Here is a 19,156-nt window from a genome sequence, read left to right as displayed (position 1 = left end):
CAGGAGTTTTCCAAACGCGACATGGTGTCCGATCTCAATTCCAGCCAAAAACGTCAAATGGCGCTGCTTCCCTTCCGAGCTCTGCCATGCGCCCAAATAGTGGTTTACCCCCACATGTGGGGTATCAGCGTACTCAGGACAAATTGCACAATAACTTTTATGGTCCTGTTACCCTTGGAAAAATAAGAATTGAGGGTGAAAAGATCATTTTTGTGGAAAAAATATGATTTTTTAATTGTATGGCTTTATGTTATAAACTTCTGTGAAGCCCATGGGGGTTCAAAGTTCTCACCACACATCTAGATAAGTTCCTTAGGGGGTCTAGTTTCCAAAATGGTGTCATTTGTGGGGGTTTCCACTGTTTTGGTACATCAGGGGTTTTCCAAACGCGACATGGTGTCCGATCTCAATTCCAGCCAAAAACGTCAAATGGCACTGCTTCCCTTCTGAGCTCTGCCATGCGCCCAAATAGTGGTTTACCCCCACATGTGGGGTATCAGCGTACTCAGGACAAATTGCACAATAACTTTTATGGTCCTGTTACCCTTGGAAAAATAAGAATTGAGGGTGAAAAGATCATTTTTGTGGAAAAAATATGATTTTTTAATTGTATGGCTTTATGTTATAAACTTCTGTGAAGCCCATGGGGGTTCAAAGTTCTCACCACACATCTAGATAAGTTCCTTAGGGGGTCTAGTTTCCAAAATGGTGTCATTTGTGGGGGGTTTCCACTGTTTTGGTACATCAGGGGTTTTCCAAACGCGACATGGTGTCCGATCTCAATTCCAGCCAAAAACGTCAAATGGCGCTGCTTCCCTTCCGAGCTCTGCCATGCGCCCAAATAGTGGTTTACCCCCACATGTGGGGTATCAGCGTACTCAGGACAAATTGCACAATAACTTTTAGGGTCCTGTTACCCTTGGGAAAATAAAAATTGGGGTGAAAAGATCATTTTTGTGGAAAAAATATGATTTTTTTAATTGTACCGCTGTACGTTATAAACTTCTGTAAAGCCCTTGTGGGTTCAAAGTTCTCACCACATATCTAGATAAGTTCCTTGGGGGGTCTAGTTTCCAAAATGGGGTCACTTGTAGGGGGTTTCCACTGTTTAGGTACATCAGGGACTCTCCAAACGTGACATGGCGTCCAATCTGAATTCCAGCCAATTTTGCATTGAAAAAGTCAAACGGCGCTCCTTCCATTCTGAGCTCTGCCATGCACCGAAACAGTGGTTCCCCCCCACATATCAGGTATCTGCGTACTCAGGACAAATTGCACAATAACTTTTGCAGTCCAATTTCTCCTGTTACCCTTGGTAAAATAAAAAAAATTGAACCTGAAGTATTTTTTTATGAAAAAAAGTTAGATGTTCATTTTTTTTAAATATTCAAAAAAATTCCTGTGACGCACCTAAAGGGTTAATAAACTTCTTGAATGTGGTTTTGAGCACTTTAAGGGGTGCAGTTTTTAGAATGGTGTCACTTTTGGGTATTTTCTATCATATAGACCCCTCAAAGTGGCTTCAAATGTGATGTGGTCCTAAAAATAAAATGGTGTTGTAAAAATGAGAAATCGCTGGTCAACTTTTAACCCTTATAACTTCCTAACAAAAAAAATTTTGGTTCCAAAATTGTGCTGATGTAAAGTAAACATGTGGGAAATGTTAGATATCAAGTTTTTTGTGTGCCGTATCTCTGTGATTTAAGGGCATAAAAATTCAAAGTTGGAAAATTGTGAAATTTTCAAAATTTTCGCCAAATTTCCGTTTTTCTCACAAATAAACGCAAGTTATTTGAATGAAATTTTACCACTAACATGAAGTACAATATGTCACGAGAAAACAATGTCAGAATCACCGGGATCCATGGAAGCGTTCCAGAGTTATGACCTCATAAAGGTACAGTGATCAGAATTGCAAAAATTGGCCCGGGCATGAACGTGCAAACCACCCTTGGGGGTGAAGGGGTTAATCAGTATAACAGTGGCAACATGGCAATGCCTGTAGTTTATTTAGCAAAATCCTGCTTACAGGTTAGCTTTAAAGAGACTTAAGATGCTCACAAAGTGCATTCTGCTGGTTTTTACACAGGCCTTTTTTGTCTAATGTGGATAGAATAGCAAGTGCCCTATACTAATGTTAAGTGAAAATAACCCTCCCCATCAATCAAGGACACATGGTTTCACATAGCATCAAAGGAAGTTTCGGGGCACTGGTGACATAGCTTTTTGTCTTTGTCATTGTTTTTTATCTGTTTTAATGACAACTTTAGGCAGGGATTTACTGTTGAGCCATGTGTATGCCAGAAGTTTTAAAATGAACCCATTGGTTTTGTTAACTGCTGGATCATTAGACTTTTCCTGATTATCTTCCCAAATGGCTCCCTGCTTGAGCAATGCCATCAATGAGCTAGAACAGCAATGTCTATGTCCACCCATTTCCACATGGCAGATAGACTTAGATATGTACCTGGCATCCTGAACTGCACTTTGCCTTATTTAGACTGACTAGCTATGAATATGCTCTACTTGTAGCCTAAATAGATTAGTGCAATTTTAGTGTTATGAAAAAATGCAAATGAGAGTTTGCAATATAAATTTATTAAAAACAATACAATTTTATATAGTATAGATTTTTTTCTATAATTGACAGATTTGGTGTTAGGTATGCTTTTAAACTGGTATTGCATTGAGTCTAGTACATGAAAGAAAGTATTTTGCATTTGTATTTTGACACTTCTGTATCCCAGATTTTAATCATCCAAGAAATGCTGTTACTATATAAATGAGCCCCCTCTAACTCTAGAGGAAAGAAAGTTTCTACATCAACATAGTTGTTGCTTTGCAGAACTGGGGTCCTTGGGTTCAAATCCCATGAAGGACAACATCTGCAAGGAGTTTGTATGTTCTCCCTGTGTATGAGTGGGCTTCATTGGCGATCTCTGGTTTCCTTCCACACTCCAAAGACATACTGATAGAGATTCTAAATTGTGAGCTCCAATAGCAACAGTGATAGTGATGATATCTGTAAAGCACTGTGGAATTAATGGTGCTATATAAGTAAGTAACATAAATAAACTAACATAGGATGCGATTCTCTACATTAATATCAGTAAGGCCAAGAAATGTTCTGCTAGGGGAGTTGTCATAGTGAATTCATAGAAAGAGTTAAAAAGGGCCTAGATGTATTTCTTAAAGGGAATCTGTCAGCAGGTTTTTTCCTATTTAATTTGAAAGCAGCATAATATAGGAACAGAAATCCTGATTCCAGGGATGTATGACTTATTAGGCTGTGTGCTGTAGTTTCAGTACAATCAGTGTTTTATCAGCAGGAGATTATTACTGTCGGACTAGGTGCTATGTGCTAGCTAGACCATCTAATCTGTGTATTTCCATCCCCATCACTTTCTGACAATTCATAGTGTACATAGGTAGCTAGCAATCAGGGATGTGGGTGGAGTTTTACGGAGCGCAGCATTCTGACCACTGCTACATCTACAGCAGAGATAACAGAGAGGCTATCAAAACTACACAAAGTAGGCCATTAAGTGACACATCACTGGAATCAGGGTCTCCGCCCCTACATCATGCTGCTCTCAGATTCTGTAACAAAAACCTGTTGTCAGATTCCCTTTAAGGGTAATAATTTCACAAGGTAAAGAATCTAGATTACTGGAATGGAGTCGCTGATCTTTTTATGTATATTTCATTTATTTATATGCAGTACTTGGAGGAATTTTATTCCTAAAATGAGGAACACTTGATCCTGTCTGATGGGAGCTTTTGCCTCTTTTTGGATCAATATTCTGGGATAATAGGTTGATACAGATGGACGTATGTGTTCATTTATCCTTAGAAACAATGATGCTATGTAAATTATCTTCAAAGTAGAATATATGCATGCTTGAGTTTGCCTCATCTTACAGACTATAATGTAATATGACTTAATTATGCAGTATGTTTTAGAGTGTCTCTAAAGTTAAACTGTGCTTCCTTTTATCTGACCAATAAAAGACATAAAAAAGAAATTTACAGCAGAGGCATATAAACATAAAGATTCATTCAAACACAAAGAATCCATTCAGCATGTAGGCCGAGTGGAATGCCAGCAAGGCCTGTGAAAGAATTTTCCTTTGGCATCAATTGGCACACTTGAGTGAGAGAGAAAAAAGCCAAAACTGTGCCTCTTTTCATTGCGCTATGGCGTATACTGTATGTTAACCCTTTTGTTGCCATTCGGATTGGAATATTGCTGAAGCTTCATACTTTTTTACACTTGTCTCCTGTTGTGTCACTGCGAAAGAAGTTAAAAACAAGAGTTTGCCCTTCTGCGTTCTCTATTAGGTCATCACTCCATCCTACACTTGGGGATGGGATCTGAATGTTGCCACAAAACAAAGTATCACTTGTCTCTAATACGAGATCTTGCTCTGGGAAACGTTTTTGAGAACATTATGTAACAAGAGCTGGTACTTCAGCCCCATCAATTCAGCATTGCCTTGCGATTGCCTCCGAGTACAACCGATGTTACAGTCTTCAAAGCATGTTGCATAGGAGGAAATATAATGTGAAGGTTAGAGCAGACTCGGACGTGTCGTCTTTACTAACTCATTGTGGGAGCAATTTTGTAATAACGCTGCTGGGCTCCAGCTACTTTAAGTTGTGCAAAATATATCATTTATTTAATATATTTTGGGGAGGCAGTACTGTAGTTAAGAGTACTACATAGAGCTTTGGAAAATTGAATTTTTAAATTAAAAAAGTTGCGTTATTATTGGTACCACTATTATTATTAATATTATTATAATCTTTATTTTCCTGTAATTCAATAACTGTTAACCAACTTTAGAAAATTGACTTTTTAAATAAAAAAAGTTGTATTATTATCATTACTATTATTATTATTATTATTTTCCTGTAACTCAATAACCATTAACCAACTTTCAACTTTCAAAAATTGACTCTTTAAATAAAAATGTTGCTTAATTATTACTATTATTATTATTATTAATTTCATTATTTTCCTGTAATTCAATACCCAATAACCAACTTTCAACTTTTTCCTCCAAATATTGTTTAGTTTGGACAGGGACTATCGATCAGATCTATCAGTATACATACATGCTGTGATATTATTAGAGAGTGTAATCAGTTTATTCTGATGGTATAATTCTGCATAAAGTACACATAAGCGTTCATCTTTCATTTTATCCTAATACCAATCAAAGAGTGAGTACGGTACTTTTCCACAGTGCTTTCCTTCCTCCTTGCATTGAATACAATTATGTTTGAATATGTCACTTTCAATAATTGCATAACTCCTAATCATGAATTCTAATTAATGATGTCTAAGTAAATAACTGTAAGTTACAAGCTCAGTAATGGATTACATGTTCTCGCATCAAATTCAGCAGAAAACATTTTATTAGCACTGGCATTTTATTTAATGTACATTATTTCCTGGTTTTCTTTATTTTATGTGATTGATCGATCAAGAGATTTTGAGACTATTTAGCTGACATGTTACTTGTCTTACACTGGTGATACCCGTGCTGTACGGCCATTTTTTGGCTTGCATAAAGTTATCATTCATGTCTCTATTTTGCATTTGAGAGAAACCTCTACATTTGCATTTTGATTTTTATCTATTTCTACAGTTTTATACAATAATATTTCATTTTTCTGTACTAGGAATTACAATCAGACATTGATGACCACACGGAGGTGTTCCATTCTTTGGATGAAAATGGACAGAAAATCCTTAAATCTTTGGAAGGGTCTGAAGATGGTTCTCTCTTGCACAGAAGGCTTGACAATATGAACATCCGATGGAATGATCTCAGGAAAAAGTCTCTTAACATCAGGTATTGGACAGGGACAAAAAAAATAAAAAAGGTTAAACGTATTAATTTCCTTATTATGCTAACATATTGTGAAAGAAGAACACATTACTTTATATCCCATGGCTATTATATGATCAGATTGTGTTCAAGTCACAGCACATATTATGCTTTCTTGTAGTTATTATTCATCACTTGTATAACAAAAAAAAACCATAAATATTGTAAAGTGATTCTATTTAATTGGAAACCTCTCCAAAATATGAATATTAATTTAAGATGTTCAAGAGTCATATGGGAAATGTATCTTTTCCAGGAAAGCATTTAGTTATCTAAATATTAATATCATAAGTGCGTATAAATTAGGAATTACTGTTTGGAGATGTTTCCTTCTGTATTTGCACTTGATATCAATTATAACTATTCATTTTTTCATAGGGATAGCTTGATTTCATGTAGAGTAATAACAAAGGATGGAGCTCTGGCCATTGTTCTTTTATTTTATTTTTTATTTTAACAATAGGTAAAAAAAGACAAATCAAATTTAAAAGCAGCCAAAAAGTCACATCAGAAATGTGGGTAAATAGTAATAATGCTAAAACCCTAAATCAGTGAGACTAGCATTCATTACATTGGTTTTGATGAGGGGGGTGTTGTAGTCAGAGGCACCTTTTAAAGGGAATCTGTCACCTCATTTTTGGCCTATAAGCTGCAGACACCACCATCAGGGGCTTATCTACAGCATTCTGTAATGCTGCAGATAAGCCCCCGATGTAACCTGAAAGATAAGAAAAAAGAGTTAGATTATACTCACCCTGGCATTCGGTCCGGTCCGATGGGTGTCGCGATCCGGTCCGGCGCCTCTCATCTTCATACGATGATGTCCACCTCCTTGATCGGCTCCTGCACATGGGTACTTTATCTGCCCTGTTGAGGGCAGGGTAAAGTACAGCAGTGCGCAGGCACCGGACCTCTCTGACCTTTTCTGGCACCTGCGCACTACAGTACTTTACTCTGCCCTCAACAGGGCAGATAAAGTACGCCTACGCAGGAGCCGAAGGAGAAGCAAGGAGGAGGACATCATCATATGAAGACAGGAGGCACCGGACCGCGACACCCACCTTACCCAACTCTGCCCCCCGGTGAGTATAATCTAACGTGTTTTTTTATCTTTCGGGTTTCATCGGGGGCTTATCTACAGCATTACAGAATGCTGTAGATAAGCCCCTGATGGCGGTGGCCACAGCTTATAGGGCTAAAATGGTGACAGATTCCCTTTAATGAACCAGGTGCATCTGAAAAGTGGTGTGCACTTCCTTGCTCCTTGCTCCAAATATTACTCCAGTCAGAGACTGCAGTAAAATTTTTGGCATAAGGAAAGTCACAATTCATCATGAATTAAACACGCTGTAGCATCACACCCCTGTTCTGTCACCATACAGCCCCAACCTCAAGTTGTGCAAGAATTTTGTGACTTATAAAAGTGTTTTACACCAGAAATTTGGTGAAAATACTTTGCTGAATTAGGGCTGTAGTGTTAACCCCCCCCCCCAAAAAAAAAATACTACGGTTTATTGACTGTCATAATAGACAATTACTGTCTTCATAAAAATAACTATAAGTATGTCAATTCTTTGGAAATCAAGACACAATGAGCCCTTTGTGTACCATGGTTAGAGTTTTTCCCAGATCATCCTGAAACCTATCATATGCCTAGATTTGTATGGTGCTACTAATGCCAACAATGCAATTTAAATTTTAAGTGGTTAGATAAATAGCATAAAAAATTACATACAGATACTGTATGTTTACAAGAATGAGGGTTTGTTAGAGAAATATAAGAATGACAACCCTAAGTTCTATCTAAATTATTGACCTTTAATGATGTACTATATAGGTTCCAGAGGCCACATCTCTAACCAGCCCTTTTGTAAAGAGGGCCAAAAGCCCACTTGCTACACTTAGCAGTTGCTAAAGGTGTGAGCTATTGCTTACTTCCAGGGAGACAAAGTTGTATAGGTACTGGTATAAGTAAAGCTGATGAGTATTTACTACATTTACCCACCTTTGTTTTGTCATCTAGCAAGATTACACTGTCCTGTGTAAAGAGAGAAGGGTCAAGGATACGAGAGTAGGACCTGCCTTGTCTTCCTCCTTCTTGCCACCTTACCTCTGACCTTTGATAAACAACATGTAAATTGCTTTTTTGCCTGCTCTATAGTTCTTCAACATATTAGAAAAGTTATTAGATCAATCCCAAGTCTGTAGACACTGTGTCCAGAATCCTCCAAATTCAATACAGTCCTAGTAGTATGGCACTAAAGACGAAGAGGTTATACACACAGTCTATTCTGCTCAATCTGACATCAACCATAGAAAGGCATTGGTATGCACCAAACAGGATAGTTGCCTATTAATAAGCATAGATATCATAAATTATATTCTCTGGACAGCTGGTGGTCCTGTCTGGTGGATGCTAATGGTTTTTGGCTGCCAATGTCTACACTTCCTTTATGAATATCCCAGTAGCAAAGGAAAGCTCTAGGTCAAAATCCTAGCTCTATGACCCTGTAAATAAATATATTAACTCCTGGGTGGCAGTAATTGTCTGCAGTGTTCACTGGTAGGGCACATTATCATTACTATTGCTGAGGGACACAGGAGCAGTAGCAAGTAAAGGATGATGGAGAAGCTGAACTCTTGATCCTTGACCCATGAGCATTTAGCTGTGCTCTTGTTTTTATCAGTTTATTATTCTTTAATTTATTATTCTGTATACATTATGTAGAAAAAATAATTTAATAGATGGTAATTTACCGTATGTTCTAACATGTTTTTGGCACTGCAAGTACCAATGTGTAACCAAGAGAGTTGACCTTCTTGAGGTTTTGTACAATGTATTTAGACTATGGAATCAGTTTAGTGAATAAGACTACAAAATTATCATACAAAACCTTTAATATCTGAACCACTTTTGGCTTTCATAGAGATCTGACACTACAGTTTAAGTCCTCTTCTTCTGTGAAGTAGCTATTTACATATTTAAATTCCCAGAGGATCATTGCATGGCCTATAAGTCTCCTTACACCTTACACCAGCTTGGCACATTCCATAAAGAGAAACATTTTCCCAAAAACTTAGAGTCAGAGGCCTCTCACCTAGCCTGGTTAGATCATGAGGAAGATTCCTTTGAAACAGTGCCTGACATTATGTGCCTTTCATTGTTTTTTTAGCTTTAGAATAAAAGTTATTTTTTAGCCGTCCCATTCCATCGCTGGATCCCTTTTTTTTTTCTTCCATCCAATAAGTGATGCTAGATTTCCTCTCTGAAGAGGCTGTTTGCATATGCTAATCCAAAGATGTTTTCTCTCTTCATATTCAATTGCAATGTAGTGGCACAGAGAGTCCCTATCACTCAGTGTTGCCCCACATAACCATAATTCTCTTATTGTGACATTCCATCCAGGTAGAGGTATTTCAGTTGTCTTTATTAGGGTTTTTATTATTTTCTTTACTTAGTAGCCTGGAAAATTGGAAGAATTTCATGAATTTCCCTATAGTTATGATTTCTAATATGAACCCTTATGTATGATCCTTTGTATTATGAATATTTCTTAAAACAAGAAGATATTTTGATATTAGCAAATATTAGGCTATTGTAATTCATGTATTAAATGCCTCAAGCGTTATTACAGCTTCATCCAAATTCAGAGCTGTGGGCGCCATATTACAGAACCTATAGGAGGTTATGAACCTAATCTATGCCTCTAGTTTTAATTTGGAGGCATACAGACATTTTTTCCTCTTTGATTCAAATGAAATCAAGTAGAGAAAAATCATGCCGTGTTCTGATACCATATTACAGAGAAACTCTTTAAAAAGGGGAAGATAGAAGAAAATAGTTTTAGAACATCACTATGATATATGCGTGCAGGCACTTTATGGCTGAATGCAGAGTGCTGACAGCTATGTAGTATGATATAGTATATATTGTTTTAGAAAAAAATTAATGATTACTATGTCAATAGGTCCCATTAATGTCAAACTAATACCAAAGTACATCAGATTCCATTTATTATAATAAATTTCACCTTGATAATTTTTCTAACCATTGAGGTCAATGAGTGTGAACTGAAGTTCGTTAACAGGCATTGTCGTTAACCAATCAATTTGCAAACAGTTTTTCAATTAGATTAGATTAAACACTGCAAAAAAAAAAATCACATTTTGTTAGGCAAACTTTGTCTCTGTAATACAATACTTTCTGACAAGCACAAAAAACTTTACACAGATAAATTGATTTTATGTTATCAGCCATCAGCATGTAAATCATTTCTATACCCAAATATCCTGAGCAAGGTCATTTCTGATCTATTAGGTCATATTTAGTTGTTTCTATAATATTCTCAGCCACCGAACTTCATTATGTCTGCTAATTGCGGTAAAATATAGCTCATCTTGGTAGCTCTGCATGTGAGTCTGCCTCTTTTTCTCTGCAATAAATTCTCATCAAAGAGCAGCTCATACATTAATTATTATTCCTCGTCCAAAAAAACTGGTATCAGTATGAAATGAGCTGTACATCTGCCATGATCTTTCTCCCCCTGACAATAATGTGATGCATAATGTCTTGTAGGTCTCATTTAGAAGCCAGCACGGAGCACTGGAAGCGATTACATATCTCTCTGCAGGAGCTTCTTGCATGGCTGCAGCTGAAGAACGAGGAGCTAAAGCAGCAGGAGCCCATTGGTGGGGATGTTCCCAAAGTGCAAAGCCAGATTGATACGCATCGGGTAGGAGGTTTTAGCACTTTTTCATATAATGTAAAAAGGCATTTTTCAATAAATACATATTGAAAGGCCGTCATCGCTATTCTCAGAAGATATGATAGTAAATAAATGCTATTTTATTCAAATTAGTTTAAAGTTAAGTTGACCCAGTGTTAGTAATGTTATTAATAGATCTTAAAGGTCAGAGCACAACATTCTCTGTTTCTTTTCACAATTATGGAGTCCCATGGTAAAAATTTGACTGCCTGCAGCCACCACTAGGGGGAGCTAAGAATTATTTTAATTTTTGCAGATATATATTCTTGTTGTCACATCATTACTGGATTATGCTGAGCAAAACAACCTTTGAGTCATTCAAATATATTACAAATGAAATTTAGTCCTGTTTAGATTAAATGAAATAAACGCTCAGTTCACTTCGTGAAACTTTTACAAGACGCAGTCTTATTTAACAAAATGTAAAAGTGGTCAGCAAGATGAAATTTGTGAGAACTACATAGAACCTTAAAAACATATCATTTATCACAATGGTGTGATATTTAAGCCATTTTTAGGCAAATCTTTCAACTTCACCATGAAAGACATGACAATTTACTTTGCTGAAATTCACAGGCATTCATTTTTATTATAGCTGGAATTTACCTAAAAAAGGTTTAGTTAATAGATAACTTGAAATCACTACTCACATTTAAATTGCAACTCCAAGAAGGAAAAGTCATGGCATCATGGAAATCATATGATTGATAGACATTAGTGACATGCAAATGATTAGGAAATCAAAATAAAATGTCCTTATCTCGATTTATTAAATATTGAATATGAGCACCACATGCAGAAATACACTCACTTGCACATCTCGACTGCTATCATTGAGGTTAAATGGTTGTCTGAAGGATGCTCTGCAATGCTTAATGAGATTCAGCATGCAAATCATCAAGATCTGCTGCTGGCAGCTCCCTTAGTAACTGCTGACCAATGATGTTTGAAATGTGCTCAATGAAAGACAAGTCAAGAAACACTGCAGGCCATGACAGCATGTTTAGGCTATGCAGACTGTTCACAGTAGCAATAGCATGCATTCTGCCATTGTCCTGCTGAAAAACAACTACTGGGACACTAAGACATGGCCGGTCCACTGGTTCCATGACCAAATAATGTAATACTAATCTATTATTGCATCTAGAATTAATATTTGAGGGGTGCAGTTACTGTACATTATGCAACCCCATACACCACAAGGTGTTGCCCACATGGTCTTCACACCAATCTCTGGATATCATTGCATCCAAGACAATAGTGGGACTCATTTCCGATAAGAGTAGACCTCAATTCCAGCCTCCGTTGCACCATTCCAGGCTTTGGTCCTCATGTGTAGATCATGCTAACAATGCCATTAAGAGACCTTTATGTGGGAATCTCACAATGGTCCTTCTTTTGTGATAGTGGTGTGGGTTGGCATAATGTATGTTAGCTGGAACCCTGTAATTTGTAATTCCAGGTACTCCAACAGCCTGTCATTACATTTATTTTGTTGTTGTGCCAATAGTACTGCTGTGTTGCTCATGCTTCTATGAGAAGCCTAAGTGAGTTAAACATACTACGATGGCCTACAGTTTCCAGACTTGTCTCCTGTCGAGCACCTCTGGGATGTTATTGATCAGCAATTGCAGAGGGTGTTGCTCACAGTGGATCTTGATGATTTGCGTGTTCAAGTGCATTCAGTGTGGCAGAACATTCTTCACATAACCAACCATTAATAGCTTCATTGATAGCGTTCCAAGGTATCTGAGTGTATTTCTACACATGGTATTTATACTATTTTGAAAATTTGGTTCCTATTTTTTCTTTTGAATTACATATAATTAACATGTTATTTGATCTTGTAATTTCCATAAATTCACAATGCTTCCTTCTCGGGGCTCATAAGTTGAGGATCCAAGAAAAGCACTTCTGAGCATCCGCGCTGCTTTAGTGATAAGAATTCTTCAGAAATCCATACAAATCTTTCAGGTTCTTTATTATATGTACTACAGAAACTACGCGTTTCGAGGTGACAAACTGCACCTCTTCTTCAGGTTACAGTACAGAGTTGCACAACTCTGTACTGTAACCTGAAGAAGAGGTGCGGTTTGTCACCTCGAAACGCGTAGTTTCTGTAGTACATATAATAAAGAACTTGAAAGATTTATATGGATTTCTAAAGAATTCTTATCACTAAAGCAGCGCGGATGCTCAGAAGTGCTTTTCTTGGATCCTCAACTTATGATACCTAGTGGACGCTGTCCACCTGCACGAGCTCTGCAGCAGCTATATGACTGCAACAAACGTTGAGAGTGGTTGTGTCTGAACACAACCCATAAAGGGTGAGTACTCCAGAGTACTTTTATATTTTAATTGATTTATACCAGGTGAAGCCCTATGTCTGCGCCCCCGCCCTTGTTTTCTCCTTCTCGGGGCTGCAATTTCAATGTTGAGTATATAAAAATACAGTAGGTGCAGAAGAAAACAGAGAAATCCAGCAGTTGTCCATTGGAAAAATTAAAATATATTCATCTTTTATTTTTTCATGTTAAAACAACATTTGAATGGGGGTTTTCAACTGTAGGGATGTGGGCAATTTCCACTGTAACGTAGGCCCAAAGGTACAGGGCACCAAGAAGGATTGTTCTTTTAAAGTTAACCTGTATATTAGGAAATGTGTGCCACTAAATGGAAAGCCAAAAGTCTCAACTCCAAAAGAAACAATTTAATATTATAATTAGGATTCACGTAACAGGAAAAATGCATTTGCACATATACTAGTATGTGATCAGTTTTTCAAATTCCTTAGTCCCTTCTGTCCATTAAGTAGTGGCTGCAAATGAGTTTATCCTTTAGATCGTCTTGGATCCATTGACATATCCAATTACTCTCTAATTGGTGCATCAATTTATTGTACCATCATAATCATTTTCTTATTAATGACAACAATGAGTGATGCTCAAACTCTACTGGTTTTCTGTCAATTCTTGGAGTCCTATAGATCCCTAAAAAGCCATGTAAGGAAAATACTGTGTTAATGCTTATATGCCATGAGTGATATTCGCTATTAATGAGTGAGTATACTTGTTACTCAGGTTTCCCAGAGCATGCTCGGGTGGTCTTTGAGTATTTTGTAGTGCTCGGAGATTTAGTTTTCGTCGCCTCAGCTGCATGATTTGCGGCTGCTGGACAGCCTGAATACATTTGAGGAATGCCTGTTTGTTAGGCAATCACCTCATGTGTTCAGCCTGTCTAGCAGCTGCAAATCATGCAGCTGCGGTGACAAAAACTAAGTCTTCGAGCACTACAAAACACATGGAGATCACCCGAGCATGCTTTGGGAAACCTGAGTAACAAGTATACTCGCTCATCACTAATATTCGTTCTTATAGGAAAATCTGGCCATTTGTAACCTCTATGCTGTCTTCATTTATAATGTAAGCACTAGCCTTTAGATTTCCGGAGCGTTAAATGTTATGGGCTAATACATTTATTTTTAAGCTGGATCACAAGAGACACTGTGCCAAACCAACTTATGTTTTCCTAACGCCAACATACAGCTGTAAAAATCGAATAAATATGTCTTTGAAAACTTGCCCTGAATATTCCTCCATCTCTCACCATATTATATCATATTGATGTCTGTCTGACCCAGGACCCAAGTAGACCTATACAGTGGGGAAAAAAAGTATTTAGTCAGTCAGCAATAGTGCAAGTTCCACCACTTAAAAAGATGAGAGGCGTCTGTAATTTACATCATAGGTAGACCTCAACTATGGGAGACAAACTGAGAAAAAAAAATCCAGAAAATCACATTGTCTGTTTTTTTTCATTTTATTTGCATATTATGGTGGAAAATAAGTATTTGGTCAGAAACAAGCAATCAAGATTTCTGGCTCTCACAGACCTGTAACTTCTTCTTTAAGAGTCTCCTCTTTCCTCCACTCATTACCTGTAGTAATGGCACCTGTTTAAACTTGTTATCAGTATAAAAAGACACCTGTGCACACCCTCAAACAGTCTGACTCCAAACTCCACTATGGTGAAGACCAAAGAGCTGTCAAAGGACACCAGAAACAAAATTGTAGCCCTGCACCAGGCTGGGAAGACTGAATCTGCAATAGCCAACCATCTTGGAGTGAAGAAATCAACTGTGGGAGCAATAATTAGAAAATGGAAGACATACAAGACCACTGATAATCTCCCTCGATCTGGTGCTCCACGCAAAATCCCACCCCGTGGGGTCAGAATGATCACAAGAACGGTGAGCAAAAATCCCAGAACCACGTGGGGGGACCTAGTGAATGAACTGCAGAGAGCTGGGACCAATGTAACAAGGCCTACCATAAGTAACACACTACGCCACCATGGACTCAGATCCTGCAGTGCCAGATGTGTCCCACTGCTTAAGCCTGTACATGTCCGGGCCCGTCTGAAGTTTGCTAGAGAGCATTTGGATGATCCAGAGGAGTTTTGGGAGAATGTCCTATGGTCTGATGAAACCAAACTGGAACTGTTTGGTAGAAACACAACTTGTCGTGTTTGGAGGGAAAAGAATACTGAGTTGCATCCATCAAACACCATACCTACTGTAAAGCATGGTGGTGGAAACATCATGCTTTGGGGCTGTTTCTCTGCAAAGGGGCCAGGACGACTGATCCGGGTACATGAAAGAATGAATGGGGCCATGTATCGTGAGATTTTGAGTGCAAACCTCCTTCCATCAGCAAGGGCATTGAAGATGAAACGTGGCTGGGTCTTTCAACATGACAATGATCCAAAGCACACCGCCAGGGCAACGAAGGAGTGGCTTCGTAAGAAGCATTTCAAGGTCCTGGAGTGGCCTAGCCAGTCTCCAGATCTCAACCCTATAGAAAACCTTTGGAGGGAGTTGAAAGTCCGTGTTGCCAAGCGAAAAGCCAAAAACATCACTGCTCTAGAGGAGATCTGCATGGAGGAATGGGCCAACATACCAACAACAGTGTGTGGCAACCTTGTGAAGACTTACAGAAAACGTTTGACCTCTGTCATTGCCAACAAAGGATATATCACAAAGTATTGAGATGAAATTTTGTTTCTGACCAAATACTTATTTTCCACCATAATATGCAAATAAAATGAAAAAAAAACAGACAATGTGATTTTCTGGATTTTTTTTTCTCAGTTTGTCTCCCATAGTTGAGGTCTACCTATGATGTAAATTACAGACGCCTCTCATCTTTTTAAGTGGTGGAACTTGCACTATTGCTGACTGACTAAATACTTTTTTTCCCCACTGTATTTATGGCCATGCTGATAGCATGTGATGAGCATTTTGCAAAGTCGTAGATTAAAACAACAGGACCAAACATACTTTTCAATTGCCCTTACTGTTTCCTACCACTACGCAATGATCAATGCGAAGATTATAATCTCTTGGCTTCTTCATCTCATGAAGGGAAAGAAGTTACTACATGAACAGATCTGCAAAACAATGGATGTTTTGTGTGAAATCCCTGCTGCTAACTAGTAGGGGAAAAAAGAAACAAAAAAGAAATGCTCTTAGGATATTGGCGTTTTGATTCAATCTTCAGAATTAGACATCACAGTGTGTGCAGAACAGAGGCTCAGAGCTCTGTATATCTTTCTGGACCATTATCGTAGGTTATTTCCTTTGTTGGGAGTAAAGGCCAGAACAAAATGATTGGCACTTTTCTTACTTGACACTCCTGTAGCTGAAATAGATTTTGGATAGGATTTATACTGATTATAGGTTCAGTAGAAATTGCTTGTAACTCCAAGAAGGGGAATTGAAGGGATTTGAAATGCATTTTGCTCACAAAATGACACTGAAACACCTGTTATGGGTCATTTTGTAAGTTTCTTCTCTGGCCTCTGCCCAATTGAAGCTTGTTTGTACAAATTAACTACTCCTCCAGGCAATTACTGGATCAGTTTATAAATCACAATTCCAGAAATTACCGGCCACAATTCTGTCTGGAAAAGAATGTAAGAATTGAGAGAAATTCTTGCCGGGTTGGTTCATCTCAATTAAGTGGCATGATAGGGGCAGATGTTACTACTGGTGAAACCTATACAGCCTCCCATAGGCCCAAAAGGTGAGGGGGCCCATTGCCATCTCTGAAATAGGGAGAATTGTTCATTATGATGAGCTGTTGAACTGGAAAGGACCCATATACTATTTTTGCACAACAGCCCTTTTCTGTCTGTGTCTGCTAGAGAGGCATGAGGTATAGTGATCCGTTACATGCAGATAAAGATATCTGTATTATCACATGGATGGACATCTGTGTAACCAAGGTGTCTACATAGCAGCAAATATGGAGACTTGGGTAATGCCAGTAGGATACTTCCTACAGTAGATATTTTCCAAAGGTATTCAAATTTCTTTAACCCCTACTTGCTACATTTTTTCCTTTTTGCACTTTTTTTCACCTTTTTCCAAGTCAGAACTTCTTAATGATTCCATGTCCTAGGAAATTGTAAAAAAAAATATGTAATTCTGCCATGGTTTTTAGGGTTTTAATTTTATGGCATTTATTGTGGAGTAAAAATGATTCTTCAGGCTAGTATTGTAATTACAATGTCAAACCTGTATAGTTTTATTTATATAAATACGTTGTTAAAAAATTCTGAAATTTGCAAAAAAAAAAAAAACTATTTGTGTTGTCATTTTCCAAGACTCATAATAATTTAAAATTTTCCACAGTTGACGCATGCATTTTCCAAAGTAGGATTTTTTTTTTCATTTTATGGTACATGTGATATTTTCATTGCTTTTAGTGAAGAATTGGCTCTACAAAGCATACATATACAGTATACTCTACATTGCTACTCACTTGGGAGCGATCTGAGGTATCACAGGAACCTGTTTCAGTCCTCATAAATCACATCACAGTAAACGCAAATGTAGCCCTTGTCTAACATGAGATAAAACATAAAGCAACAAGTCCATACAATAGTGCTCGTTATCCTGCCTGGCTTAAGGCCCCTTTACATTTAGCAATGCACCAGCGATCCCGACCAAGATATGACCCGGTCAGGATCGCTGGTGCATCGATAAATGGTCGCTAGTGAGCTGCCACACAGGCAGATCTCACAGCGTACCTTTCAGACGCGGCGATCCTGATGTCCTCCCGCCCGCGTCCACATGTCGCTCATCGGCGCCAGCAGGAAGCCCCCGACGAGAAATGGAGCTGCACGATCTCGCGCGATCAGCGACAGACAGCAGGGGAGCCGGTTGGAGGTAAGTATCACACATAGCGATATCGCTAGCAATATCGCTGCTGCGTCACAAAATCGGTGATGCTTTAGCGATATTGCTAGCGATATCGCTATGTGTAAAACCCCCTTTAGAGTTCAGCATCTTTGTCTTTTAGCAATGGCATTCAATACAAGAGCTCTGCACACCTCCTTACACATAACCATGTGTGAGACGAACAGGTCTCAATTTACAACGTGAACCACACTCAGGGGTGGAGACATGGTGAGCATCTGTCTCTCCCAATACTTCAGCTATTCACAATTAAACTGTCATGGGACTCATGGCCCATTAACTCCTTTTAGCCCTTTATGTGCTAAACCATTACTCCAGGTTTATCTCTGATCTACTAGGAGTCCTACAGCCACTTTACAGTATATACTTAATTGTTTAACTGAGGAAGGGGAATTTTTGCTTTATTTTTATTTAACAATATTTTTAAAATATTTTTTAACACTCACTTACTATTTTTTTATTCCCCATAAGGGTCTTGAAACTGTGTTCATTTGAACACATGCAATATATACTGAAATACTTGATTATTGAAGTATGTAGGTATTTAGAAACACAAAGCTGGCATCAATGAGGGCTTTCTGTAGGACCTCATCTGTCATGGCAGCCTATTGGACTCCTGTGTTGGGGCAGGTAAGAGCTTGAATGTATGCACCACTCAAATTCTGCTGTTAGTGATTGACAGTGGTATTTATATACATGTTCCCTATAAATTGTAAATTTAAATTCATGGGGTAAAACAGCCTCAATCAGTACTGTTGTTAGATACAGAAAGTGGCTGTACGACATAGCCAGCACCTGTCAAGGATGTAGTTCCTGAGCCCACTCCATACACCTGTACCCAATATGCATTGTACATTTTATTTTATAATCTCAATGTATTTTATTCTGTGTCCTCTAAAGTTTGCATGAATGACATAAAAAGAAATACTGTGAAAATAAACACATTACAGTTCTGCTTGGATAAATATATTGTGATGCAGAGAAATAATTGTGCAGGATTAAGCTCATTTGCCATATGCTGAGTGGTTTTTAATAAAGAGAAAAAAAATCTAATGCTGCAAACATATGAAGATGATGTAAAAAATGGATGTCTGAACCCTTTCGAAAATGACAGCGTAACCTCAAGTTTCCATTTGAAAGATCTGAACAATTTTGAGCTGTAAATGGAAAAATTAAACAATGAGCAAACTACTCTACATTAGTTATTATGTTTACGGTAATTAAATCCAAAA

The 19,156-nt window shown here is 37.9% G+C and overlaps 1 protein-coding gene across 8 annotated transcripts in view; it reads left to right on the top strand.

Moving 5' to 3' along the window:
• Positions 1-19,156, top strand: part of DMD (dystrophin) — a 3,834,938-nt gene that overhangs the window by 3,003,219 nt on the left and 812,563 nt on the right. For all 8 annotated transcript variants that reach the window (XM_073550686.1, XM_073550687.1, XM_073550688.1 and 5 more), the window contains 2 exons: positions 5,689-5,861; positions 10,474-10,630. In XM_073550686.1, coding sequence (XP_073406787.1) covers positions 5,689-5,861; positions 10,474-10,630 — 330 coding nt within the window. The remainder of the gene's footprint in view (positions 1-5,688; positions 5,862-10,473; positions 10,631-19,156) is intronic.

The sequence above is a fragment of the Dendrobates tinctorius genome, unplaced genomic scaffold, assembly GCF_039654945.1.
Source record: "Dendrobates tinctorius isolate UK_male_01 unplaced genomic scaffold, ASM3965494v1 ptg000166l, whole genome shotgun sequence".
Taxonomy (NCBI): domain Eukaryota; kingdom Metazoa; phylum Chordata; class Amphibia; order Anura; family Dendrobatidae; genus Dendrobates; species Dendrobates tinctorius.
The sequence above is the reverse complement of the archived record's forward strand: the minus strand, read 5'-3'. Positions and strand labels throughout refer to the sequence as shown.